Here is a 27608-nt window from a genome sequence, read left to right on the forward strand (position 1 = left end):
GGCCTCTGGCATATGAGTCATTTTCTTGTTTATACAGTCGTCTGTGACCTGTACTGCCTGTGCGGCACAGACTTGAATAATGGGAAAATTAATCTCAGTCAAACTGATATGCTAATGAGCATCGTAAGCATCTACGTAAGAGGAACAGTTTATGCCTCCAGTTGAGTTCAAACTGTATTTTGATGCCTGCAACTAAAAATAAATAATAAAGGCCAAGAAACTACTAGAAGTAAAGCAACACAGGCATGTACAATATTGAAGTGAATCTGAACATTAGTAAAAAGAAAAAGTACCATCTCAGCTGTTGGTACACGATTGAAACATTCATTTATGACCAAAATGTTTACCTTGCCCCAAAATTCACATTATTCGCATCAAAGATGAATTTGCTCGTTGTTGACTTGTCAGACATGTTGCCAGTTCTCACCGTCTCGTAACATAAGGGACACAACGTTATCAGCGGGCTTCCAAAGTACTTGTCCATCCATTTGGATTTTAAACGCTCAACTTTCAAGTCAATTTCTGTACTTTGAAACAAGGGCAGACACATTTTGTGGGGGCTATTGAGTTTGTCGCTCCTTTCGCTGAGACATTTGCTGAGTCATGTATCATTTGCCAGTCGTATGTTAGGAACTAGGAAGAGAATTAGCAGTTAACATCACAGAACTAATGTATATTCTTGATGCCATCGAGCATTCACAAGAATTTGTGCGGTATAGTAAATGAAGGACAGTTTAGAACAGGGGTGTCAAACTCATTTTTTTCGCCGGCCGCATTGTAGTCACAGCTTCTTTCGGAGGGCCATTATGACTGTCAACCCAAATAAATGTATGAGCACCTCATATTATATACAGTAAAAGCTACAAAACAAACTGACAAATAACTGGTTTTCAAATCAGATGAGTAAGAGCTGGTCAAATATTTAAAAAAAAACATATTAAAAGTGAAGACAATTTGCAATTCTAGTAATGACACACGATTTTGATGCACAATTTGTCTTCGGGGGCCACATAAAATGATGTGGCGGGCCGTATCTTGCCCCCCGGGCCTTGAGTTTGACACCTGTGGTTTAGAATGAATGAATTCACCTTTTAAATCTGTTAACGTCCATCAAAATGGAAAGAAGCAACAGAAAGGAATCTTCTGTGTCTCTTCCCTTCCTTGGACTCCCACGCAGTTGACATGTTGACCCACAGGCAGTTTGGACTGTGAATCACCCCCCCCGATCACAATTGTCTTTCTCTTACCATTGTTTTGTTGCTGTCCTCTTTTGACAATAGTTATTCTTGAGAAGCCTATTCGCATCCCAAGGTCTTTGTCAGTGAAAGCTGCCAGCGTGCTCAAAGGGTTTCTGAACAAGGTGAGAGTCCCCACTGCCAAAGCGGCGCTTCTTCTGCTTGCTCAAGTCGTCATTTATGTGAGCATGGCCATGGGCACTTGCTTATGGGGTAGCCATGAAAGAACAAAGTACAAATACATGGAACTCATTCACTGCCATTGATGACTATAGTTGACGGAAACCTATTTTAACTGGGATGGCATGAGATAAGGAGCCTCACTAGTGAATGATACAAATAATAATAATAATAATATTCATTGAAATTGAACTTTCCTTGCCATGTTGAAATCATGTTATTTGGGAGCTTATTAACCGTTCGGTAAATGAGCTATGTTTTAATCCATTTTCAGTAGACTGGAGCGCACCTCTGGGCAATGCATCTTAACACACAGGATAAGTCTGAGCTACTTGAGAGTAGAAAAGGCCATTGAGTGGAAGGGGGAGGTCTTTCTAATTGTAAGTGCAGCCGAACTCCAGAAAACGATTAACATAGATCCGTAAGCAAAACCTTTGCACTTGGTTATCTTCATTGCCATTTACACTCCCGACGGTTGTTTATTTGGACTTCAACCCACACGCTCTGCACCGCTTACAGTAAATACTCACTCACAAATGCGAATGATTTAATCGCTAGAACAGTCCGCAAAAATACCTTCCACCCTGAGTAATATTTGCACAAAACCTATTTGCTGTATGTCGGTAACAATGAATTATCCTCCCCATTCAGACTCATTTACTTTCCATATGAGGCTCCATTTAGGTTTAGGGAAAAATTGCGAATCCAGATTTGACGTTGTTTGGAATTTTTTGCTATGACATAGAATGGAGTTGCTCCAGTTCAGATTTTTGAACAGCTGTCTTGGTTCCAACAGGATCCGAAGGAGCGGCTGGGTTGCCAGGTCCAGACAGGCTTCACGGATATCAAGTCACACACATTTTTCCGCAGTATAGACTGGGAACAGGTAAGTGTGACAGAGGTTGTGGCCTTCAATTGATTTAAAATACAAATATAGTATCTTAATGAATCATTATATTACATATGTACATTGAAAAAAGTACAGAGTAAACATAAAGCTAATACTGAAATCTGTTGGTAAAATTCCAAACATGGCTTCACAAGCTTGGGGGCATGAAGTGATGGCTGGACATTCATCGGCAGGACTTTTGATTGTTTCGTAAATTGCGTCAAGTGGTCCAGGTGATCAAATAAGAAAGGAGACGTATATTTTGGGCATATATGTTCTGCAATTTACCGATTTAATTCATTTATATTTTGGTGGCCGAGCACCAAATTTCCTGCGGAAATGGGACCGACCCACAGACTTCACTTTTTCTGACAAAATACTATTTCAATAATTTTGTCATTCAACCAATCTGGGGAGTGTAACCATAATAATGTTAAAGAAATGAAACTTTGACAAAACATGTTTCATCAAGAATTGCGGTCTTCTCAACTCCAACAGAGTCTTAACCAACATCCGGCAGTAGCTCACTCAAAACAGTAAATGAGTGCATAGTTATCATTTTATCACATCATCAGACATTGTTTTTGTAGCACTTCAGATACATTTCAGGCAGATGAAGTGATGGTAGTTCCTCCTACCTCCTGACAGTCAGGTGCTGACAGCTGTTCTGGGGCTTGACTGTACAACCTGTCAGATGATTTCCGACTAATATGACAACAACAACAAACAGAATAACTTCTGCACACCCTCATTTAATGCCAGTTAGCTTTGAAAACAGCAAACACCTGTCATTACCTCATCTGATTTGCCTTTGCCAAACATGACAGTAGTTATCTCCTACCTGTACTAAGAACGAACCGAAAGAATTGTTCTTTGTTTGACGACTATCATTTGAACCCGATACTATCGTTTCTGATCAAGAACTGTGTCGGCCATTTCTGTAGGCTGCCATACTGTATCACGTAGGTGTCAAATTCAAGGTCCGGGGGCCAGACACGGCCCGCCACATCATCTTATGTGGCCCGCAAAGACAAATTGCACATGGACACATGGACATGTGTCAATACTAAAACGACAAATTGTCTTAACTTATAATCATAGAGAAAATGCGAGCAATTTTAAATTTTATTACCCTGTATAATAATTTAAGGCGTTGACAGTCATAATGGCTCTCCGAAGAAAACTGTGACATAATGCGGCCCGCGACAAAAAAGAGTTTGACACCTCTGTGACCAATCACATTGGAATTGAAAATGTTGTAATTGGGACAACCGGGCACCCAGTACATGTAGACTGGGACTTCATAGACAAGTGTCAATCGATCAAGGCAGCGAAAGTCAGTCAACAATCTTGAGTCATTTCTTCCATTGACGCGCTTCGTACGTCTGGATTTTCAATTCCACATTTAAAGCATCACTCGTATGGCCTTTTAGAATGTTAGCGCCAAGGCAGAATCTGTGTCCCTCGTGGGACTAAGCGTAAGTGAGTCGGGTGCTGAGGAAGAAAACAATCGGTGTGTTAATGAGCTCTGCCGCGGTGGCTGTGAAGTACACACCAAAGGCAAACTGGGGAAGGATATCAAAGCGGGAGAGATTCCTGAGTGCAGCAAGCAAGCCCTTGTGTAGTGCAGAGGGAAAACAAGTTGACAAAGCTTTGAGAGGTGGAGTAGCGACGCTCTCTGCCCTCAAACTAGAAGCCTGTCTCCAGTCCTGACAGGCCTGCCTGGCACACTGCTCCTGTTGTTACCACGTATTAATATTCATCAGACAGTTCCCCAGGGTGCGGCTTTACTCTCTGAAGAGATGACACATTTGAATATAATTTACCTGCCTCCCCTTCTTTCATTGCCTTTCCCAACGCACACTTTTTTTTATTGCCAGTATCGAGCTCAATGAAGAGCGCCGATGAAATTGATCCCTTGCGCCGATTATTGCCGTAAATCACCGCCTGATCAATGAAACCATCTGTTGCTTTGGATAGTGAATCAATGACTGTAACCTTGCGGTGTTTCATTTTCAGTCCGTCCATCCATTTTAGACACCGCTTATCCACAAGGCAGTTGGAATCTTTCTCAACCGACTTGAGGCAACAGGCAGACTAGATAATTGATTATTCCAAATTCTACTGATCTCAGCTCCAGCACCTGGGTGGGGTTTAAAGTGCTGACAATGCAAAGTTAGGCTAGCAAGAGAAGCCTATTTACTTTGGGCCTCGTTCCCGGAACGGCCTTCAGAGTCGCTCAACCTGGTCCTGTGGCCTGTTTGAACAGCTTTGAACTAAAAGTCGATGCAAATACCGAGTATGAATATTCAGTTTTTGATTCGACTCAGAGCTCAGGTTTGGGCTGTCAAAATTCCGTCTCTGTTGTTGCTGTTTGTTTGAAGCTTTTCTCACCAAACACTTAGAACGATTATTGCTAAATAAGCATAGAATTGGCCTACCATGAGAGGGAAATTAATAGCCTTGAAGAAACTAAACACAAATATAAAACACGCTATTTTGAATCAAATATTACATAAAATAATACAATCAACTCAATTAATGGGAGACATTGCATATCAGTCCATCTACTTGCTAGCAAGGGACCATTATCGGTGCCGGTCTGAGTCAGTTTCCCAGAGAACGTCCTCGCTGCACAATTAAAAGGGGCAATAATACGAAACCATGGAAACCAAGTTGACAAAACTCACTGGTGAATCACCGGTGTCAAATAACTCCGCCACCTACTACATATTCTGCTTTCCCGTATAATGGTACTTTATCACATCTTTGTTGTACACATTTTTTTAAACAATGGCGCCTGGTGAATAGACTGATTGAGTACGTTTGTTGTTGTTTGTTTCCGTTCAGCTGGAAAAGAAGGAGATGACGCCGCCCTTCAAACCTCAAATCTCAGATGACTACGGCCTTGAAAATTTTGACACGCAATTCACTAATGAGCCGGTACAACTAACACCAGATGATGAGTAAGTAGCACTTCTTCAAATGTCACAACCACCTTCATGAAGACTTTTGTCTCGTCTGTGGTTTTCTTCATTTGGATAGATAGATGTTTCTCATTTGAGTTTTCTTTTAATTTGCTGTTATTTGTCGTTTAGCCTTTGCCCTCGAGTATGGCCCAATCAGAGTAGACAGTTATTAAGTCCTCCACCCACCCCCTATTTATATACCACACCTCTGCCACAATAATACCTGTGGTGGCTGGATTAAATGAGGAGTGACCTGCTCAGGAATTTTATTCACATCTACTTTGGAGCAAGCATCAAGATGTCGGTGCATGCAGCAACTGGATTGGTTAATGTTAACTGGAGCCTTATTAAATCCCCATCATGCTCTGAACTTATGACAGATGTCTTGTGCTCTCTTACCTTTTGAACATGTCGACGTGGCACGCTTCTCCAGAATCATTCAGAATTCTGAATCAGAATTCTTCATACCAGCCTTTCAGCTCATTAAACGGCTGCATCGGCATCCAAACTCACGTGACACCATTGGACCACAGCAGACATTTGGGGAGGAAAGGGTGGCTGTTGAGGAGTTCCACTGGGGTTGGGGGGGTGAACAGCAGTGGAGAGGGGGGGGGGGGGGTCCTCTGCCAGTTCAAATAGTGGAGATATCAACCTTGCATCAAAAAGAGAGGCACATCAAAAGAAGGCGCTTGGCTCTTCGCTGCCTCTCGCACTTTATCTCCCCATCCCCGTCCGTCTCTTCTCTCTGTTACCAGGGAGAGAGGCTGATGTCGCCCACTCCCGCTACGAGGGGGTGATGCAAAAAAGCTCACCAGTCTCTCCCCTCTCTCCCTCCAATCCTGATGGGCTTGGCACAAGAAGAAAGAAATGTGAAGCACTGTCAGGATAGAGAAGGGTAAACTCTCCATGTTCGAGATTTACATTGCTACATTAAAAGCCCGGATTGCTGGGGGCTCTTGCCAAGATGCTGTGGTGAGAGGGGGTGGGGGGTGGGGGGGTATTTAGACTTTCTATGCCAGCCCTCCGACTTTGAAAATACAAGCCAGAGCCACAACCCATTTTTTTTTCCTCCCGCCTCGGTACTTGCTGGCTTTTGTGGAAGTCCGAATACAGAAGGAGCTCTATTGAATCTGCTTCTTACCCGGGTTCATTCATGTAGCATTGTGCTAGGCGCCACTGGTTTCGCTTTGTTCAAGTTGTGCGAACTGAATCGGGGTGTTGTATAGGAACACAGGGCTGGTTGAACTTCACCGACACGAGTGAGCGTGATGACTCACTAACCTTGCGGTGCGGTTTTAGATGTATGACCAACAGGGGGCTCAGAGTGAAACCTAAGCATGTGCGCTCCGAGAGGATGTTCGCCCCCTCCTCACTCTCAACTGCATTTGTGTGAGGAAGTCCAGGATCCAGTTACAGGTTCATTCCATCACACTGCTGTGATGGTGTGGAGCCAAGGTTAGTGCAGTGAAGTCTGGAACGTCAAATATGAGAAGGATGGCAGGTTTATTATTCATGCATGTAAAAGACATTGCATGTGCATAGACTTCGTCGTATATCAGATGTTTGAAAAGCGGAAAGAAAAAAAAATGCTTCTGTCACTGGCTTTTTCTGGAATTCTAAAGTATTTTTCTCAGTCTTCAATGTGGACAAAAGTGTCTCGTGTCGCTATTAACGCCAATACATGCATCTGCATACACACATACACACATACACGTTTTGTGGTGAAGAAAGAAAGCGTGGTGTTGCTAGGCGACGTTCTATTTACTCCGCCAGTCTGAACTCAACTTGTTACGGGGTTTCACTTCATTAACCTGTGATTGTTTTTGCTGATGGATGCAGCAGACTCGGGAAGCAAAAGGCACAGATTAGTCGGGACAACCGCATTCTTTCTCTTGTGTTTGCGTTCATGTTTGGGAGAGGAAAAAAAAAAAAACCCAACATTTTATGGGGTTGTCAGAGACACACGTATTGGGTTTTCCCCTTCTAGTCTCAGCATGCCATTTTAGCTAAAAACTGCCTAACTGAATCCGGCCAGAGAAGCCAACAGAAAGATCCCCAAGATTAAATGTTTTTAGTTGTACGTTGCCATTGCAACCGTAGCCGCAGACCCCCTCCCCCCCCCAAAAAAACGGTTTTAAAGAGCCAACCATAGAAACAGTTGAAATAAAACTCACTGCGTGGTAAATACAAAGCCGTTTTCAGCCCACTCAGGATCAAATCATGTCTGAGACAGACCATGTTGAGATTTTGAGTTCTAAGCTCCTCAAGTCACAAAGATTTTTAGTCACGTAGCTGCCAAGTCAAGCTTTGTGTGAGTGCTATTGATTTAACATGTAATGGAAAATTTTACATCAGCAACGTAACAATGCAGAAGTCATTTTTAACGCCTCTTCTTCTTCCTTTTCTCCAGGAGTGTCATCAAGAGAATAGACCAATCCGAGTTTGAGGGCTTTGAATACATAAACCCACTGCTGCTTTCCACTGAAGAGTCTGTATGAAGAAGTTAAGGTGTTCCATCTGGGCTCCTCCTCCAGTGCGTCCGAGCCGCCGTTTCGGCCAAAAGACACCCCGAGGACGAAGGGGAAATGTTCCTTCCCGCACTCCTGGGATTCCTAATGTTCTGCAAGAACAACTGGCTCCATTCCTTCCGGATATGTCGTCTTAGCCTTCTTTATTCCTTTCTGTCCGTTTCATTCCTCTCAAGTCCCAGAATGTGTCCAATTCTTTGAAGAACTGGCTCGTTCCGTGCCCGACATCCTTTTATTCCGTCGCACATTTCTGGATGAACCACAGCTTCTGTGAAGGACTTGAACATTTGACATACACTTTATTGGTAATTTGATGTTATTTTTAATCTCAATAGGAGGGAGGGGCGGGCGACTCATTTAAAATAAGAATGTATAATGATGAATGAAAATTTAAGTTATTGTGTACGATCACGTAGGTAGTCAATCCAAATTTGACGATGCCTTTTTATTGATGCAAGTGCCCCTGTTTTGCCCATAACAACTAGTCGAATTTTGCTTTTTTATTTTTATTTAAGAAGTGCCTCACAGAGCAAACAAATTCCTGTCTGATTGCACTTATGACCCACTTCAGAATACAGTAGTGTGTACTTTGCCCGGTTCTTTTTAGAGCACAGCAAACTGAGGCAATTGTTTTGTTTTGGCATCAATGAATTCCGAAGCACACATGCAGCGTTGCCAAACCCGACATCGGAAATGACTTGAGCCACCCGATATCGATTAGCGAGAACTTTTCCTTCTTTGCACATTTCATTGCAGGGTGAAGTGAGTGGGAAATTTGACAAGCAAATCTGAGTTTGTGTCACAAGCGACGAGATGTTGCCGAGGCCGCATCGTTTGGACCAGTGGTTCTCAATCGTTGGGACCCGCGTTTAACTTATTGTTGCAAAGTGTTTCACTAGCCACTGACATCATTTTAAAAAATTGTATTTTTGTATGATATTAATTTGTAAAAAGAAGCACACCACGTGATAACTGCATGTATAAAAATGAATAAAATAAAATTAAATGTCAAAATTTCACTTAGCACTTTTTCTTAGCGACGTGAATATTTTGCATTTTTACTAAGTGCTAAGTTTGATCAGTCCTGATGATTGTGCGATAAAAACACAAAAGGCATTTGCTTGGGCTCCATCCGAAGATGTTTAAACACTAGTGATGGTTGTTTGTCTCGGATTTGTTTTTTTATGTGCTGCAGTGATGTTCACAATCACAAATTATAGCAAATGAATTTGAAATGACAAGCCACGGTGTCTGTTGGCCAGAGGTTGAGCTGCACTGTGCTTGTTTACAGAGTAAAGCTCCACTTCCACATCACAAGATTCCACGTCAGTCTAGGGAAGCCTCTGTACTGTGCCAAGAAAAATGTGATTGGAAATGTATACACAACTTCCTAAAATTTCACAATTCAGGGCGTCCTTGGTTTATTTGAATAAAGGTCCATTCCTGCGGCAGCGATGTCATTTGAATTAGAATGTAAGTTGGAACGCAGTCCAAAGCAAATACTGAAGTATACATTTGTATGAAAAATACTTCTAGGACACAAACTTGATATGAAATAAATGAAAAAGAGGAATTTTGGTGCATACTTAGCCCAGCTCCATTCAATTGTAAACCGAGGACCCCCAATTGTTTCTTTTTTACTTGCTGTCCACAACCCAACCATGATGGGTCCCAACCCACCAGTTAAGAATCACTGGTTTAGATTGCAAAGCTTGGTACACACCTACGACCAATCTGTCTTCATTTGAGCATTTCTCAGCAAAGGCTCAGTTGTCTTGAAAAAAATTCTCCTGCCAGATTATCTCGTGGTGTGTTTCGAGTTTAAAAACGAGTATGTGTGTACCCTGCTTAAGATGTGCCTCCATAAGCTTGTGGCAACCTCCGTGTATTGAACACTCAACAGCACAAATACAGGATGCAGAAGGTCATTTGTGTGTACAAGATTGTAGTTGAGTGATAATGTTTCAAATGTTCACCGCTATGTCATTGTGCTCATTAGGTACAGAATTAGCACATATTTAGTTGGTGGTGTCAGAAATCAGCACCGTTATTTCAATGGAATAAATCATCCTTTGTTGGTCACTGTTTTTAAATATACGCGTGTTGTTTTCTTCTATATCGTTCTTCACAGATGAATCATGTACGCAATCCATTCGGGGACACTTATTGATTTATTTGAATTTTACGAATATTGGAAAAAAATTGTTCCATGGCGTCAAGTTCAAAATTGTTAAGTCATCCTTAGAATTGAGTTGACTTGCATCTCTGATATCAGTATTTAGTAAAAAAAAAGAAACTCTTAACCATTGTGTTTGTTGCTTTTCAGCGCCAATTTGTTTCCAATTCCGTCACTGCAGCCGATTGTAAATACTTCGGTGCTGGCTGGTTGTGCTGGAACAAGGTCTTGGCTTGCTGAACGTTGTTCTGGATAGTGCTAATTTGATCTTTTCACAAGACTTCCTATTTTTTCAATGTCAAAATGCACTCTGTCGATTTACAGTTGTGTTCTTACTTTCATTCCCATACATGTGAATTCACTGAAAACACGGAACAGCCCAAGGGTCCGGGGATGGAACAGTTGTTCACAGGTGCCAGAAATTGTTCGACTCCACGTGAGCCAGATGTGAAGCAGCGCCTCCAGCTTGCCCTCCAACCCTGAGCAGGAATGTCATAGAAACTGGATGGAGTCGTGTTTGACATTCTTCTGAGTTGTTTTTTTCCAGATATGGCCATTTTTGTTTTGGTCATTGGTTTTAATACGCTTGCTGACAAATTGTAAGGTTCTTCGTTTCGATTACATGGTGTGAATGTTTTATATAACTGCTTTTGTTGTTGCAATTAGATTAATATAGGCTGGCAGATTAATTATTCACAAATTGTTTGTTCCATTAAAATTAAGGTTTCACAAGCCCTGAAAACATCCACTGGCAGCAGTATTTTAAATTGGAAGCTAAAGTTCTCTCTATTAGCACCTTCCAAATATGTGTAAATTAGGCGTGGGCTAAAGTATGGTCATTCCTAAAACTGACTTGCATTTGAATTGATTTTACATTAAATAATCAGTTGATTCATTGTAATTCATCATTAAAAAGATTAAATTATTTTAATATTAAATGAACTGTTGTAACTTTTTTCTAACCTCATCGATGATTGAATCTGTCCATTTTAAAAACCAAATGAGGAATGTTTGCTTCCGCCACCCTTATCAAAATGTTGCAATTTCAAAGTTGTGCAGCGCTGGTATAGTCTCTCCATCAAATCCAATACTTCATTTATCCATCTAAATTAGCATTTTCCCTTTTTAAAAAGAAAAGAAAATACACTTACAAGGAAAATGTCTCGATTGGCTGAGAATTAGTTGATGAAATCTGACCCTTGATTATTTTATTCACTCCATAATAGGATTAATTAGTGGATCCAGAGTCAAAGGTTCTCATTTAGCTGCAGGCCTTGACATGCAGAGAGGAAGATAGCGCAAGCAGCGATAATGAAGCAGTTAGAAAGACCGTGAATAAAAACACACACAGGCAAGCTAGCACTTGGATATTTCAGCAATCTTCCTCATCTGCCATTTCATTTGAAGTGTTTCCTCCCTTGAGGGACCCATGTTGGACATTTGGATCGCATCGCATAGCAGCGAGGAGCGGCAGAACAGAAAGAACAGCAGTGTGCTGGGATTCAAAAATAATCACAACGTTGAATTACATGTATACACATTTGTTTGATTTGTTATTTTTCTTCTCTGCGTCTTTGTATATATGTGTAAATATGTATATATTGCTTTTACATGCTGTTGTCTCAGAATTTGAATGCTTAGATTGGCGTTTGAGTGTATGTTTGCTTTAAAACCGACTGATGCAAGTCTCCTCTTCCGGTTTCTCTCAGCTGTTAGACAGAAAATTCAATTTGTACAAGGAGTCTTGCTTTATTCTCAATTACTAGCTCAAAATATTATTCAAGGTTGCCAGCACTAACTTGCTTTATTGAAACATTCATGACGTTGTGACCCTTTGCTCTTTGTCAAAACAAAATGAAAGGAACAAAATGTACTGCATTCGTATTTTAAATTGACATTTTTTTGATGAAAGAACTGCAACCCCATTCAGGGATCGCCCAGCTATCTGCAGGTCTTCCCTCATCACAATTTCTTTTTTAGATTTTATACCTGGCAGCTCCGTTTCCAGCATCAAAATAATAATTTCTCATTGAAGGATTAAATAAGACACAATATGTGAAATAATCATCAAAACTTTCATGACCACAGTGCAGCCGAATTATGGGGAAAGCTTGAACGTCTCCTGACTGCCTGCAAACGCATCACTTGTGCCCGCTGAATGCATTCGGCACATCGGGGGCTGCTCGGAGCTCACCAGCTCATGTCCACATTCATCTCTGACAGACACTGAGCCAGGTGGCCATCACGGTCCATCTGGGAGGGCCTGGGGGGACAGGAAGCACAAGATTAATGCGTGCTAAGATGAATAAATAAATATGGTTGCTTTTCAAAACCTGGTAAAAGTCATGCAAATGTGCACGATATCTCCAAAGACAAAACAGTGGGGCAGTTTGAGGCAGTATTGCACAAATGACTCACCCATCAGAGAAGACCAGCAGGCACATGGGGCAACTCTTCAAATTTTCTTGAGCTTCTTGACTTTTTCCTCTCACTGTCCTTCTTTTCTTCGTGCTCGTCGGTCTCCATCAGCTATTCACCATTTTATCCAGAGGTTGACTTTTTAAGGAAAAGAGTGGCACCATCGGTCTCTTTCCCATCTCTTGCTTTTTTCCTTTTCTTGCTACACCTGAGGGCCCGGCGATGGCATCGGGAAACCTATCATTTTTTTGGGAACGAGCTTGCGCAGTCAGAATGTTGACCTTGGGCTCTCGCTGACCGAGACAGGCGAGCGACACATTGGCAATGTCCGCTCCGGCTTTGATCTGCTGGACGGAGGTGGCCGGGGGATCAGGACACTGTTGGGATGCTTGAGGTGCTTCAGGAAAGGGAGGAACCTCTGTGCTCAAGTTGCACCGACGTTGTTCATCCGGCGCTGGTGATGTGGCTTCCTAAAACAAAAGCAGAAACACTGTCTTGTACAAAACCCAAACTCTAGTTTAAAACCCTATTTTGGAACTCTAACCCTAGTTTGAAAAGCTGACATTAATATAAAACCGTACTATGACACAACTAATAACCCTAACCCTAAAAAAGAAGCCCTATCACCAGGGAATTCATGTTACATACAGAATGTGCATAAGATTATGTCTATATTGGAAACTAGAGTAGTTTCCGGTATTATAAGCATGAACTGTAACTTTATACTATGACTATCAGGGCAGGTTGACAACAGAGGGGAGCGCACAGCAAGGTGTCCGAATTTGAAGGCAAACATTTCTTTACAAGAATATGTTGTGTGTGCCCCCACTTGTATAAAAACTGCATAATATTGCATTAATATTATTGGTTAATATTGCAATGTGTAATAAGAGTTAAGCTGTAGAAGTCTCCATTTTCACCCATCTGGGGGTAGGGCCATTCAGCCACAACATCACATTTGTCAGGTCATATCCAATCACGGTTCAGCTTCAGAAAAGTGGTGATTGGCAAAACATAGAGGTCACATACTGTTGCAAATGGATGAGGAAGATCAGGAACTTCTTCCCAACGCTCCTCGTTAAAGTACGGCAGTGCGGCCTGAAGTGTCAAGGCCCACAGAGTTTACAGGGACTTGAGAACCGTGACCTTGAGTACACTAACCATTGATAGATACCATGTGGTCGTCCTTCTCAATAATATTGCAGGCGTGTTTGAGTTTTACATTATTGCATATGTTACACCACTCTTTCATTTGGATGTCCTCTTTGTGTACTTTTCAATGGGTTACACCAAGAACATCAGTTGAAACATAATACTTTGTTTCCCTTGTGAGGGCACACATAAAGTGGAAATGTGACAAAATAGTGGTGGGAATTTCCGAGCCCTCTAAGCTTTTGGCCAGCATGGAGACCAATGGAGATTGGCTAAGCTTATGCAATGGAAAGGAAAAGAGAACACTTAGAAAACAAAGAAGAGAGGAGCTTAATACCAAAAAGGAAAACAGCATTATGGGGCAACCTACCACTTTAAAATTTGGTGACCGCATTTTTTGGCCAGGAACTGTATGAAATCGGTATTCCAGAAGGACCATTACAGAAGAGCTGACGTGAGCTGATCTGTTTTTCGAGCTTTACAGTGAAACAGTGGAGCGGACCGGTGGTCTGTTCCTGTGGTACATCGTGCTACGCTGAGAAAAAGACAACCAGCGCCAGGAAAGAAACCTGATGTCATTCATCCCACGTGATGCTGTTTGGTGTTCTGCTGCCATGGAGACCATGGCAATAGTTATACTTCGACCGGCGCCTTTATGATCACTTGCACAATGTTAACAACCAAAGAGCTGTATGGAGTATTGTGTGTATACGCTTTATATAGTATATACTGTACACACACGCACACACTCAATCTTGTGAAAGTATTTGATGCATATGTTTTTTTTTCAAGTCTTATTAAACTTTGCCTTTGATATGATTACTTCATACTATTTATTCCAAAGCTCTTAAATTACAGTACACACTTTCAATGTCAGCTACGATGCTACTTTAGCGTAGAGCAGAATGAATTTGTTAACAGGTTTTCTTTTTCAATAGACAGGAATGGAGTTGTGGAAGTCCATGTCCTTGAGTCGCAATATGATTTGAGAAAGACCGGCAGATTGCCGTGCCGTTGAAGATGACCTCAAAGTAGCACTGGAAGGTGGACAAATGGCTCCATCGATTAGTTTTGTATGAAGCTGATTCTGTTCAATGGAGCCTTCTTACTATTTGGTAACCGTGGTGCCAAACAGAACATCGCACATACATGCACTTGCCGTCTCTGCAAATGACTTTAGCATTACATGCTTATGGTGACGATGTAATCTGTGCAGGCGGTTCTTGGAAAGTCTGATAATTATTGCATGCTGACGTGACAGGAGGAGTTTGCTTTACCCATCAAATTCGTCAGGGGAATGTTTTTTTTAAATTGTACGACTAATTATATTTTAACTTGATGTTGAGGTTCATAAGGATTCTCTAGCTACTTTGTATATTTGCATTGAGATTTCATGCCTGGAGTTGCAGTGACGGCAGTGCCTGGCTGGGGGGCGCCACCAGAGCAGCCAACTACAGTACTTCCCCCTTGAAGTTGAACTTGTCACGTTGAGTCACTTGGTTTTGGTTATTCGCCACCAACTTTCATTCTGACACTTCCTGTATTAACATTCGGAGAGAAACTGAGTGGAAGTAAGGACTGAGTTCGCGAGTCACCCTTGGCCAGCAAGTCATGCGGATGTGTCACACAATATAGTGGGTAGCCTCATTTTTACATTGAGGGGGAAAAAAAGCATTTGGCTTTTAGAATAGGCACGCACGCGCACACACACAGGCGCACGCACGCAGACACACGCGCACACGTAGGCGCACGCACGCAGACACGCGCACACACGCAGAGATATGCATTCTCCTTTACTCTATGTAAGATATTCAATCTGACACCAAACATGAATTCAAAGCTGTTATCAACATTTTGTGCAGTTTTGTCCACATATGGTCTCCAAGTTTTTTATTTTTTTTGCAAGACATTTTCTATTATACACGATTATGTACAACTGGCCGATTTAGAACTTGAATAGGACTGTCACGATTCGTCCACGGTTGCTTTTTTTATATCTGTTACCATGGTTTCTGTTCGCGTCGCCCCTCCCCTCCTGTGTCACCTCAATCAATGTAACCACAGTCACCTACCTCTAGTTACCTGTTTTGTATTTAAGTCCTGTCTGCCCCTCACTCCCTGTCGGATTATTGTCGTCGTCATGCCTTTACGTCTGTAGTCTTCTTGTCTCACGTCTAGGTCAGTCAGTCCAGTTATTGTTTTGTTTAGTTGTGTCAGTTTGCCTTTTGAGTTTGCTCAATAAACCCTGGTCCAAGCTGGATTTGGTCGCCCTGCTCCATCCGTTCCATGACAAGGCCTACCGTAAGGACAGAAGCTTCGAGCGTACTAGGTCAGATACAAGTCGGTTAATGGACTTTATTTTTCTGTATTGTGTATATTAGGTAGACTTAAAATTCTGATGGATGGATGGATCGATAGATCGATGGACGGATGGACGGATAGATTGCTGCCTGTTTGCGGGCCAAAGCGAGGGAGTGGAGGCTTGTCCCTGGAACAGCCGTGCCTGCAGAGTCACTCACATTCCTGGCTAGGATTCAATGACTGAGCCAGACACACAAACACGGAGGGGAGGGGAGCGCGTGCGCGTGACCGAGAGACGCAGACTGGGAGAGAGAGAGAGAGAGAGAGAGAGAGAGAGAGAGAGAGAGAGAGAGCGAGCGAGAGGGGGAGAGAGAGAGCGAGCGCTCATCTCCATACAGTCACAGTGAACTGCGGGGGCCGTCGGAGCGGTCCTCGAGAGCGGAAAGAGCCGCTTAAGTTGGATTTGAATCCAACTAATATCGACTTTCGACAATCGCTTTTCATTTGTTTTCGCCCTTTTTCCTACGGAATTGGACGCTGGGAACTTTTTTTGTGGCTTTTTTTGTAGAGTTTGGTAAGCCAGCCCCATTCTTCTATCCGACATGGACTGTCTGAGAGCCGCTTCAGAAAGCGACTGACCGGTGTTCATTCACTCTTCACGGGAATACAGGCGTGAACTTGCCCACGGGGACTTATTCTTTTTAAATTATAATTAAATGTTTGATGAAGTGCTTCAAAGTTTTGGCCAATTATCGGACGCGGTGGATTTATCCGTCTCAGGCGCGACAAGACGCTCGTGGTCCCGGGTCGAAGACAAGAAGGGTGTTCGCTGGTAAAGTTGCGGGGAAAACATGGAGACTGTAAGTCGGCAGAGCTTCCAGCCTCATCCGGGACTGCAACAAACTCTCAAGCAGTTTCACCTCAGCTCTATGAGCTCTCTAGGGGGGCCGGCCGCCTTTTCTGCCCGCTGGCAACATGAGCTTCTTTTCAAGAAGGACGGGAAGGAGCCCGAGCCGGTCCTGCAGCATCTGCCGCCGCCAGTGATGCCCGGGCCGCTCTTCATCCCGTCGGACCGCTCCACGGAGAGGTGCGAGACGGTCCTGGAAGGCGAGACCATCTCGTGCTTTGTGGTCGGAGGGGAGAAGCGGCTGTGTCTCCCCCAGATCCTCAACACGGTGCTGCGGGACTTCAGCCTGCAGCAGATCAACTCTGTGTGTGACGAGCTGCACATCTACTGCTCCCGGTGCACCGCCGACCAGCTGGAGATCCTCAAAGTCATGGGAATCCTGCCCTTTTCGGCGCCCTCCTGCGGCCTCATCACCAAGACGGACGCCGAGCGGCTGTGCAACGCGCTCATCTACGGGGGCGCTTATCCGCCTCGCTGCAAGAAGGAGGCAAGCAGCGGAGGAGCGCTGGAGCTGGAGCTCACCGAGAGGAGCTTCAAAATCTACCACGAGTGCTTCGGCAAGTGCAAGGGCTTGTTCGTTCCCGAGTTGTACACCAGCCCCAACGCAGCGTGCATCCAGTGCATAGACTGCAGACTCATGTACCCCACGCACAAGTTCGTGGTGCACAGCCACAAGGCGCAGGAGAACAGGACTTGCCACTGGGGCTTCGACTCGGCCAACTGGAGGGCCTACGTCCTCCTGGGCCAGGATTACACGGGCAAGGAGGAGAAGAGCCGCCTGGAGCAGCTCCTGGACGAAATCAAGGAGAAGTTTGATTTCGCCAACAAGTACAAGAGGAAACTATCATCCAGGGTAAGTTGGCCAACTTGGCGTGACTCTTTAAGTGTCATTCGGGGGGGGGGGGGGGGAAGAAGCTGCGGTCTGTTTCAACAAGGTGTCTGCTCACATTCTTAAAGTGACACTTGCTGCAGGTTGCACAATCTATGTCAACAAAAAATATGTATTTAAGCAACAAAGATATAGAAAATGGATGGGTGTATTTTTTACCCAACAATCCCCCAAATTGGAAGACAAATGGAAAACTGAGCTAATGCATTGGTTGTATGTGTGTGTTTTTAATGAGTGGTCATCATTGGCATGTTATTACTAATTACGCCCTATACAATGAAGACCCTAAAACACCTTTGGTGGCAATAAAGTCATTATCTGCAGGGCGAAACACCTCTCAGGCTCAGTTTTATTGAGCCTTACTGTAAATACGATCCCATTTACCAACAAATGCCTCACAAGGACTGTGTAAACGCAAGATCTAGTTGAGGTGAAATGAAAGAAACCACTTCTGATGAAATTACATCTTCCTCTGCACGCCAGTGGAAAACTTCAGTTTTAACGTTGCTTTGTATCGTTTGTGTGTGCAATCTTCGTTGGCCGGTGTTATGACTGTAAGAGCGTGCATGTTGCATTTCATGCGAAATGATTTGTGACAGCACATTTCTTTCTCGTTTTACTGAAATAAGCGGCTATTTTTGTTTTGTATCTCCAACTACGACGCTCCAATGTTGACGAGAAATGTCAAATATGAGCAAAATGACAGACGTGTAAAACTCAACGAATGCATTTTAATGAGACAAGTGATGTGTCGGTAGGAGGAGAAAGGGAGAAGTTTGTGTGGGAGATTGATAAAGGAATCCCACCCCCACCCCACCCCCAGGAAAAAAAGACTAGTGATGTCATTTGCATGAACTGTTACACATGAATGGGGTTGATGAAGCAGGGTTTAGAAGTATTGTGGTGGAAACATAATATGATCCCAACAAAGGGGAGCATTCAGCAAACATCGGGCCCACCCCTCCCCCAAACATCCACCTACCCCAGGCCAGCAACCCACCTCTGACACACACACACACACACACTGGTCCTCCCCCTCCCTTATCTACCTTTTCCTCTGGTCTGATTGCCACCGAAGTGGACTAGCGGGGCAAAACACTTGGTTTGATCAGACCGAGAAAGCAAAGAGTGTTTGGGAGCATCTCGTCTCTTGTCCCGTACAGAAGATTCTCTCAGTAACATGGCAAAAGAGAGAGAACTGCGAGAGACTCTCCATGTCCCGGAGAGTGCCAGAGTCCCTGCCATGCATGGTGAATAGCCACTCTTGGCACACACGTTCATTCAAGCTAGAGTGGGCACACCTCAAGGACCCCACTTTTGAGGGCCTCTTCGAGTTTTATACAAGAGCCCACAGGGCACTCGAGTGTTATGCCAAAGGCTCATTTGCTTTTTAATCTGACTCCTTTAGCCCCCCCCCCCCCCCCCCCCACCCCGGCACCTCGTTTCAAGAAACGCTAATGAGGGAATACATGCTGGGTAGGAGTTGAGGAAAATTGCTAAACTTACGACAACAGAGCTCCCTTTTGTCAGCACATTTAAGCAAAGATGAGGCACTTTGAAAATGTTCTTGGAGCGTGTGAGCAGAAAGTGCCAGACTATGCTGCTTTATGCCTTTTTAGCTCCCGAGGAACGCTGTCATCTGTGTGCTGTCAGCAGCGGAACTCTACAGCCTCTGTGAATATTAATGAGTCTGTTACAGCAGCGGCGGCAGTCTCCAATGCAGACAGACGCAGGAAATGATATTGCCACACACACACACACACACACCCCTCCCTTGCAGACACTCCTCTAAGAGCTTCCTTCCGAGACACACACACACGCAGCAGTCTGAATCTAACAAAGTATGACTTTTGGGGTGTGTTTTTACTTTTTGATAGTTGGGTTTGAGAGACAATTGGAAACAGCTCAGCTGATGACGGTGAAACAAGTGAAGCCACCCCGAAGCTGTCTAGTGTCATATAAGACAGGGAATGATTGATTTTTGCCTGTTCACTTTATAGTATTTCTTGAAATGGCGTGTTCATAGGAGAGCAGTGCTTGACTATGGTTTGAATCCCGGTTTGGGGTCTTTCTGTTTGGAGTTTTTCCTTTGTGGGTTCTCTCTTGGCTCTGCGAACCCATCAATAAAAAAAATAAAAAAAATGTAGCGACTTTCCTTGACTTTGGATCTGGTCAGCCAAAACCAGATCAGGTTCCACATGTGGCCATTGCTAAGTTGTGTGACATTGTGCCATAAAAGCTAGCGGCACGTAATTAACCTGACATACAATTCAATGTGTTCAGCTCCTGTTTACAATAGAAATGGAATAAAATGCATTCCGTAACCAAGACGGAACTGTCCAGCTTGTTGGCTAAATGGGTGGATGCTGTACGTTCTAAAATAGTTTCTGTCATGTTCCATAGACAGAAAAGAAATGGAATGGGCGGGCATTTGAATTCCGATTGAGCGGTGGCAGACAGGCAGCCTTACCTAGGTGACATATCAAATCTCCCACTAGATATCAACGTCCCTGGATAAGAAATTTGAATAAGCTCATCTGATTAGATGCATACACGCCACGTCCATCAACAACCGTGGCTGGGCTTAGAAAAAAAAATGTTAAAAGCGACTGTGTTGGAAGAATGCAAACAACAAATGAGAAGCCATTTTCTTGCGTCAATGTGCCAGGGTTCAGATTTTAGAGGAATAATTTGTGCACTATTGAATTTTTATGACATGATATAACTCTTTATATGGTTTGAAATGCTGTATGCTGACTCGTCTATTTATTTGGGATTTTCTATGTTAAGACTTGGACCCTTTTAGTGCTCCTCGGGATATTTGGCTAATGTCGAAAGAGGCCGCTTGTTTCGGGGGCGAGGTGGGGCAGTGGTGCCGCTGAGGGGGCTCAGAGGAAGTGAACTCCCAGAGGGGATAGCAGTCCACGTCCTATTTCGTATGCAAGGCAGAGCGCCGGCTCAGGCTGCTGACAGCCAGCCATGTCCACGCAGTGGACAGGATAACAGCTGGTGGCTGTGCATTTCAATGGCGGCAGAGGGAATATTTCCATCGTCCTTTTGCTGCCCATCAGCAAATGTGACAGTTGCAAACGTCTGCTGCAAATGCTGAATTGGCCGTCGTACAGATTTGATGCCTTATTTTCTTTCCCTTCATTTATTTTTCCGTGGATATATGTTGTTTTTGTTTTTCCCAAGATGATTGAAAACTCAATCGCGTCTCAAGACCAATTTAAATGACGTGACAGGAACAGGGAAAGATCTCTCTGTTTTTTTTATGTATTTATTTATTTTAAAAGGGTGATACTGCCTGAGTGCAGCGCTGCATGTAAGCAACTGTAGTAAAACACACACTACATGTGAAGTGAATTTTGAGAAGCAGGCTGTATGTCCAAAACTGTCTTCTTTGAGTCCGTATTCGGACTGGTTTACACACAAGGCATAGAGCTTGAACCAAGCTGCACACTTGGGCTACCACGTGCCTATTTGTCCATGGACTTAAACAACACGAAGGATAAATGGCTTCCCACCAAGTAATGCATGAAGGCAGCGTTATAGGCAACCATGCATACGAGCTGTCTTGGAATGTGCTGCACGCAAAGCTCAGAGCTCATGCGTTGCCGGAGCAAAGAGCATGGATGGAAATAACGTATTTCCTCCCACTAGGTGAAATCCCCGTCAGAATATTCATAGCCCGCTTCTAACAAACGTATTCAGCTCACAGTGTCTATTCTTAAATCTTCGAAGGACCTTAAGCACGCCTCATCGGGATTATTGTAAAAGCAGCACGGAAGGAAGCACTCCATGACCTGCTCCAGGTGTTGCGTGGAAGAAGAAGCAGCTCTCGCTCAGTCAGATGGTGCAATTTGATGACTGGACCGTCCGTCTGTTGGCTTGTGAACAACACTGTCAATTTTTGGTGAGCATTCAATATTGATGGTAGGTTACCGTAGGCGGCGAGGTCCAGCTTGTTTATTTAATGAGTTGCTCTTTGAAATATTCATCGACACACATGGCGCATAAGCCTTGCTATAGCGGCAACAACTCAACACAACATATCGTCTGCTCAACTATTCAGCACGGTGAAGCCGTTTCGACCCTGAAATGCGGACAGCAATCTATGGAAATCACGTACAATTACTTAACATGATTAAACTCGTATCAATGGGCAAAATAATGTAATGCGAAAATAAATAAATCATGTAAACCCCAATGAAAGTGTGTAAACATACACAAAGCTGCATCCTTCACACCTACAGAATAATTCAGGCTGATTTAGGGCGGATCAAGTTGTTGCTTGCTATAATTTGAGTTATGAAACGGTCAAATCCTGTATAAAATAATATAAAACATAATAAAATATAAAAATATATAAAAGTATGATGTGTAAAAAACTGTATAAAATAATATAAAATATGATGTATAAAAATCCTGTGTAAAATAATATAAAATATAATTCATTTGGACTAAAACTGAACATTAATTAACCAACTTTTGTTATTTTGGGGATATTCTTGGGCAAAATGACAGGTTTTCAAGGGAAAAAGCTTCGAGCCACATTCTGCAGACACAGCTGCAAACACGTAAAAAACATGGCGCACAAGCCATGCCTTTATGAAAAGTAGGTTTTGCCATAATTTCCATTTTACAAGCCTTTAAACCCCCCAAAGCAACAAAATACTGTCTGTTGACTAAACTCTTCAAAATCCCCCTCAACTTTTTCGTAGAACAAATTCTTTTGTGTCACCAGACCGTGGCTGACGGCGCAGCATTGATACTTGAAAGGCATCGCATCAGATCTGCTTAGTTTAGCCGAGTAACAATCATCCTTTTGTCTCCTGCTCGGGTGGTTTCTGTGCGTCAGCATTCGTCGGCCCCCCCAAAAGCTCGCCACTTTGACAGGCACGATACACATCATCTTCAAAATGAATTCCTTCAAGTCGTCAAGCAGGGCTGTGGAAATGACATAAATGCCACAGACATTTTGAGATGCAATAGTGTGGCGGTGGGTACTTTTTGCTGCATCAGCCCATTTGACAGCATTTCCCCCCACTGCCCCCGCCCCTACCCATATGTTTAGAAGAGCAGTCAGCAACACGCCACCTTTCCCTCCCCTAATAAAGAGGTGACCCGCTTCACCCTTTGCCTCCATTATATGCCCGACCCACCAATCGCGTGCTGCTTTTCCTCCCACGAGGCAGATGGCTGTCTGAACGGCACACATGCACGCACCTATTACCTAACAAATTAACATTCACTGGCAGTGTGACGTCATGTTGAAGTTGCACGTAGATGTGTGTCAGATTAATATTGTCTTGTATTTAGCGCACAAAAAACATCGAGGGAACATCTACATGTCTAAATCATCACGTGCCTCGTTGGCTGTGTGATTGCACATCAGTCTAGTCTAGTGTATTATTGGTGTGTGTGTGTGTGTGTGTGTTCGCCGCCTGGATCAGCTGTTGGAGCTGTAGCGGGAGATTAGCATGAGCTCACTGCCTACTCATTTCCATCTCCATCTGCCTGTCTCCCACAGTCATGCAGTCTTACCCCCCTGCCCCCAAACCACGCACACACGCGCACATACGTAAACACACACACACACTACAGTCAATGTGTAGCGCAATATCCGCCTGGCACAATCCCCCCAATCGTCTCATGTCACAATCCAGTGATCCGTGCCAGACTGTGTGGACAACACTCCCACGGATGGGCAGTTTTCTTTTAAGGGCATCTCTTCAGTCGAATCTAATTTTGGAACCGGCAGGTAGATACAGTACGACCAAGTTAATGCTAAGCTACGCTAATCTCATTTCAGTCCGTCCTGACTCGATTCCTCGAGGACAAAGCTGCCAAGTCAACCTTACAGCTTTGCAAAATCCCCCTCAAGTCAAGTGGATGGGTTGTTGCTTAGCAGACAGTCCCTTAAATACTGTTCATCGCTTATCCTTTAGCGTATGCTTTCATTTGGTGAAGAAATATTGAGGCCATCATGTTAGCAGCTTCTTTAAAGGGATGACACAGTAAGTGGGTCTCAGTGGTTTTGACTCAGCCCTGTGGAGTGGGCAACTCCCAGGAGCTCGGGGAGGTATTGTTTTGCGAGAACTTAGTGGGGCTGGGCGAGTATCTCCTCACCGACTGGTTATTCTCACTCCTTTTGTGTTCGGTATCAGCTGTGGCTCTACGATTGTTAGACAGATAGAGGTGATGACCCGCCCCCCTACCCCTGGGCGAGCAGGGCTCCCAAAGCACCTCAATCATGGCCCGCTGCCCATTGTTTGTCTCACCCCTCCTCCATTCTCACTATTTGCTTCTTTTCCTGGAAGCGTCATGCTTTCCTGCATAGACAAACAAAGTCAAAAAAAGCTTCAACTTCCTCAACATTTCCAGGAAATGTATGAAATGGAATCGGACCGCTTTGCAAAAAGACAGTCTTTATTTTGGAGGTTATACAAATGTTTTTGTAATAGTGTTTCGCAGTTTTAAAGTGGTTTAATCTAATTGATGCATTCAACCGCATTGTTGACACTACAGCTGGTCGTCTCTTTTCACAAGACCCCAACCCCCCAATCAGGAGTATGTATTTTACACACCCACAGTTTCTGTCAAGATGGTCTTGATTGCGATAAGTGGGTTAATCTTAAACAGGATTTATCAGGAGCTGCCTTAATGATCCATTAAAACATTGTCCTGAACGCTGACAAAGCCATCATAGCCTTTCTTTGTCATAAGTGCACTAATAAAAGTAGTGATTTTGTAGTACCTTCCAGAAACCTTAAGTAAAATTCTGTCTGTTGATGATAAACGGTTCATTGAATCTGCCTGGACAGAAAAAGAAAACAACCTGAAGTCACTTTAGCTCTAGCTTTGCAAACAGTTCAAATGTGTGCAAAAAATGCGTGCGCATTTTTGGGGCTTCTTGTCGGGGCTAACGATGGCATTTTTCAATTACGGTGCGGGAAACAACAATTGATAATGATGTTAACATCTTTCCATCATCCTGCCTGAGAATTCGTCTTTTTAGTCACATATCTTTTGAATGAATACGTCTCAGCCACGCTTTGAACGACGAAGCAGCTAAGCAGATGTTAAATAAAATAACACCCTGAAAGGGGAATCCCCAGCCCCACCCCTGCCCCGTTTTGTCCTATACCTGCCTTCTTGGGTTCCAGAAGACGCCAATTTATTTGTCTAAAATCCTATTCTATTCTACCTATCCATAAAATACATGCCCTCATTTTCTCCAGTCAGCTTAGTTCTCCTCCAGACCAAACAATAGACTTCTTCATGGCCATGGCGTATAATTAATGTAATTGTAGATGTCTAAGACAAGGTAATGTGCAGACTGCGTAACCACCAACCAACCGCCTTCATCCCACTGCGATCACAAAGAAGTTATTCTCAGCATCCTCCTTCAAAGAAACTCCGCCAAGGCCGTCTTGAGCAGTCGGACATCTGTTTGTATAAAGCCGACTGCCATTTATATACGTCTGCTGTCATGGTGTGTGTGTGTGTGGGGGTGGGGGGTGGGGTTGGTTTGGACAAGCTGACTTATCCCATGTGACCTCTAGAGTCTTCTCAAAGGGCTCATCTGTCTGCCCTGTTTCATTATCTTCCAACACACATGCACATAGACACATGTGTGTGCACACATGCAAAGGTCAGTGATGCAGTTGAACCTTGCCACACCGCTGCTACACCCCCTTGCATTTCTTCCAGCCCCCTCCCCTCCCTTCCCCATCCCCCAATTCCTTCGCTCCAGTCATGGCAGGCTCTGTCTGCATGTCTCTGCAGAGGAAAAAACAGAACTATCGTATTTTACTCAACGCCATCGAACGTTTTTGGCATCACAACACACAGCTGACAATTCTTCCCGTTATGTGAAGTAGCGGCTGGATTTCCACGTGCTATAATCACGAGTCAGCAAACATCCGTTCACATCTGGCCCAGACGCATTTTAACCAGAGTTGAGACCACATCAAGGTCCAAAATTGAGAGCAGTGATTTAGCTTCATTCTCCCCGCAGGGACTTTGGTGTTGTGGGAGGAAACTGAGCCAGGAGGTGCTGTTTAGTCTTGGCCCAAGGACAAATCTTGAGGTGTTATGTCTCGCTGTCTCATTGTTTTCATGAACCGGTGACTTCCCCTGTGTCACGCCGCCTCCCTAAGCCTGCCAGAAGCTCACATCTCAAGCGCTTCCACTGTCAGTGGCACTCAGGAAGCAGCGTGAAACATCAGATTCAACTTCCTGCAGCAATCAATACCATCTCCACTGCACCCACACGATGCAGTCAGTCGCTCTGCTCACACTTTTAGAAAGACTTCAAAACCAACAACTGGATTAGACACTTTCCATATATTTGTTTGAATGATTTGCTGTCAGTGTCCTTAATCAATCAACTGGACGATATCGTGTCAGTTAAGCACTTAGTGTGGCAGCATGTCAGTAACCGAGACCAAAGTCATCGTGTCAAGGACAGAAATTTTGCAAAAACACAAAACAACCCCAAAAATATTGGCTTTTCGCTATCGCTCAATGAACAACAAACAAATAACACAATGTCAAAGAATTCTCATTAGCGCACAATGTCACTGCTCTCCCCCTTTGTGAATTCTCATTCCACATGAATCTTCCCATCATTTGTTGCGGGTAAATTGATGACTTTATGGATCAGCCAGTGATTCGGCCGTTGCTTCTTCCTTCTTTCCTCCCCACGGCAGTAATGAAATGATAGATCTTTGATGTTGATGGAGGCAGAAGTGAAGGGATGACCTCACAGCCACCTAATCACCGCAGAGGGACAAGCCGGCGGCTAATGTGTCCATTAGCCTTCCCTCCGACGGAGGAGAAACCAGGCGAGCTGTGAGAAAGAGATGCGGTGGGAGAAAGCTAGAAAGGAGGATGAGAAACTTGACAGCATCGCTTTGGTCCCTTGACACACTTATGCTTTAACTCAACTCAATTTGATCTACGTACTGTTTATTCAAAATCTTATTCAAGGACACTTTAGCTGACAACTGTTTAGCTTTTTTTCATCAATTAAAAATAACACTAAAAAATGATGATAATGACTTCCTTTGAAACCTGAATGATTCACATTCTGCTCCCGACTAGCTCCTCTTGTGGTTGTGTAAATATTCTCCACCCTCCTCATCACTGGGGTCAGGTACTAGGAGTTGATATAATAATAATAATAATGATAGTAATGCTGCTGATAATAATAATGATAGTAAATGGCAGATAAAAATACAAGTTAAATGAAAATATTCCTAGATGTTATTTGTCATTTTCAGTCCAAGTTTTACCGTTAAAATAATTTGAACCGTCAAAACCACAGACCTCTTGATGTCAATTTTATATCTGTTATATAGAGTTAAAGCCAGCCCAAAGAAGTTAGTAAAAGTCTGAAAATGATATCGATTGCCAAGCTGAGCGATTGTAAAATGCTTGCAAAATCCGATAAAGTTGGACAAGCAGCAGACCTCTTTCTGTTTCCAAGGCCCTCTTCTCTCCCTCCCTTTTCCCTTTCGAAACCATGTGATTGGACTACTGAGTTAAAACTCTCCCTCCTTCTCTACGTGTCTCTTTCGCACTTACTCAGCTCCCAGAGTTCAACAGTGGAACAAAACGTCCGGCTTGGAAGTGGAAAGTGCCAGTGCGTGCTGGCCAGCCAACTTGATTTTGAGGCTTCCCAGCATTGAACCAATGGGCCTCTTTGTGCTCTGCCTTCACAAAGATATACACCACTCCGAAATACAACAAAACAAACAACAAGCACTTCTAAAAATGCACGTGGGGACTGACTGAATTCATCCTGGGTCCAATGCGGGGAGGTTACAAATAAAACCTAATGAATAAGACCAGGAAAAACAGGAAGAAAGTTTTCAGTGTGAAGTAAAAAGGTCCCATGTGGTTGACTTGCCTCATTTCCCTCATCACAACATTTGGACAACAACTTCTAATCCAA

At 43.6% G+C, this 27608-nt stretch overlaps 2 protein-coding genes and 1 pseudogene across 3 annotated transcripts in view; 2 read left to right on the top strand and 1 right to left on the bottom strand.

Annotated features, from left to right (window-relative positions):
• prkcz (protein kinase C, zeta) overlaps positions 1-9894 on the top strand; it is a 35842-nt gene extending 25948 nt beyond the window's left edge. Inside the window, exons 15-18 of the mRNA XM_088365141.1 lie at positions 1281-1360; positions 2212-2301; positions 5155-5270; positions 7684-9894. Coding sequence (XP_088221267.1) covers positions 1281-1360; positions 2212-2301; positions 5155-5270; positions 7684-7771 — 374 coding nt within the window. The 3' untranslated portion in view covers positions 7772-9894. The remainder of the gene's footprint in view (positions 1-1280; positions 1361-2211; positions 2302-5154; positions 5271-7683) is intronic.
• A 1891-nt stretch (positions 9895-11785) lies between these two features.
• LOC148402305 (uncharacterized) lies at positions 11786-13517 on the bottom strand (annotated as a pseudogene). The gene is made up of 3 exons (XR_015857159.1): positions 13425-13517; positions 12396-12865; positions 11786-12240 (listed from the first exon to the last, which is right to left on the bottom strand). The product of XR_015857159.1 is annotated as an uncharacterized LOC148402305 (transcript).
• Positions 13518-15647: 2130 nt separating this feature from the next.
• The window catches only part of LOC148402306 (ski oncogene-like), a 48466-nt gene continuing 36505 nt past the window's right edge, over positions 15648-27608 (top strand). Inside the window, exons 1-2 of the mRNA XM_088364917.1 lie at positions 15648-15848; positions 15929-17608. Of these exons, the coding sequence (XP_088221043.1) occupies positions 16700-17608 (909 nt within the window). The 5' untranslated portion in view covers positions 15648-15848; positions 15929-16699. The remainder of the gene's footprint in view (positions 15849-15928; positions 17609-27608) is intronic.

The sequence above is a fragment of the Syngnathus floridae genome, chromosome 2 (assembly GCF_059516105.1).
Source record: "Syngnathus floridae isolate MCC-2025c chromosome 2, RoL_Sflo_1.0, whole genome shotgun sequence".
In the NCBI taxonomy this organism is placed as follows: domain Eukaryota; kingdom Metazoa; phylum Chordata; class Actinopteri; order Syngnathiformes; family Syngnathidae; genus Syngnathus; species Syngnathus floridae.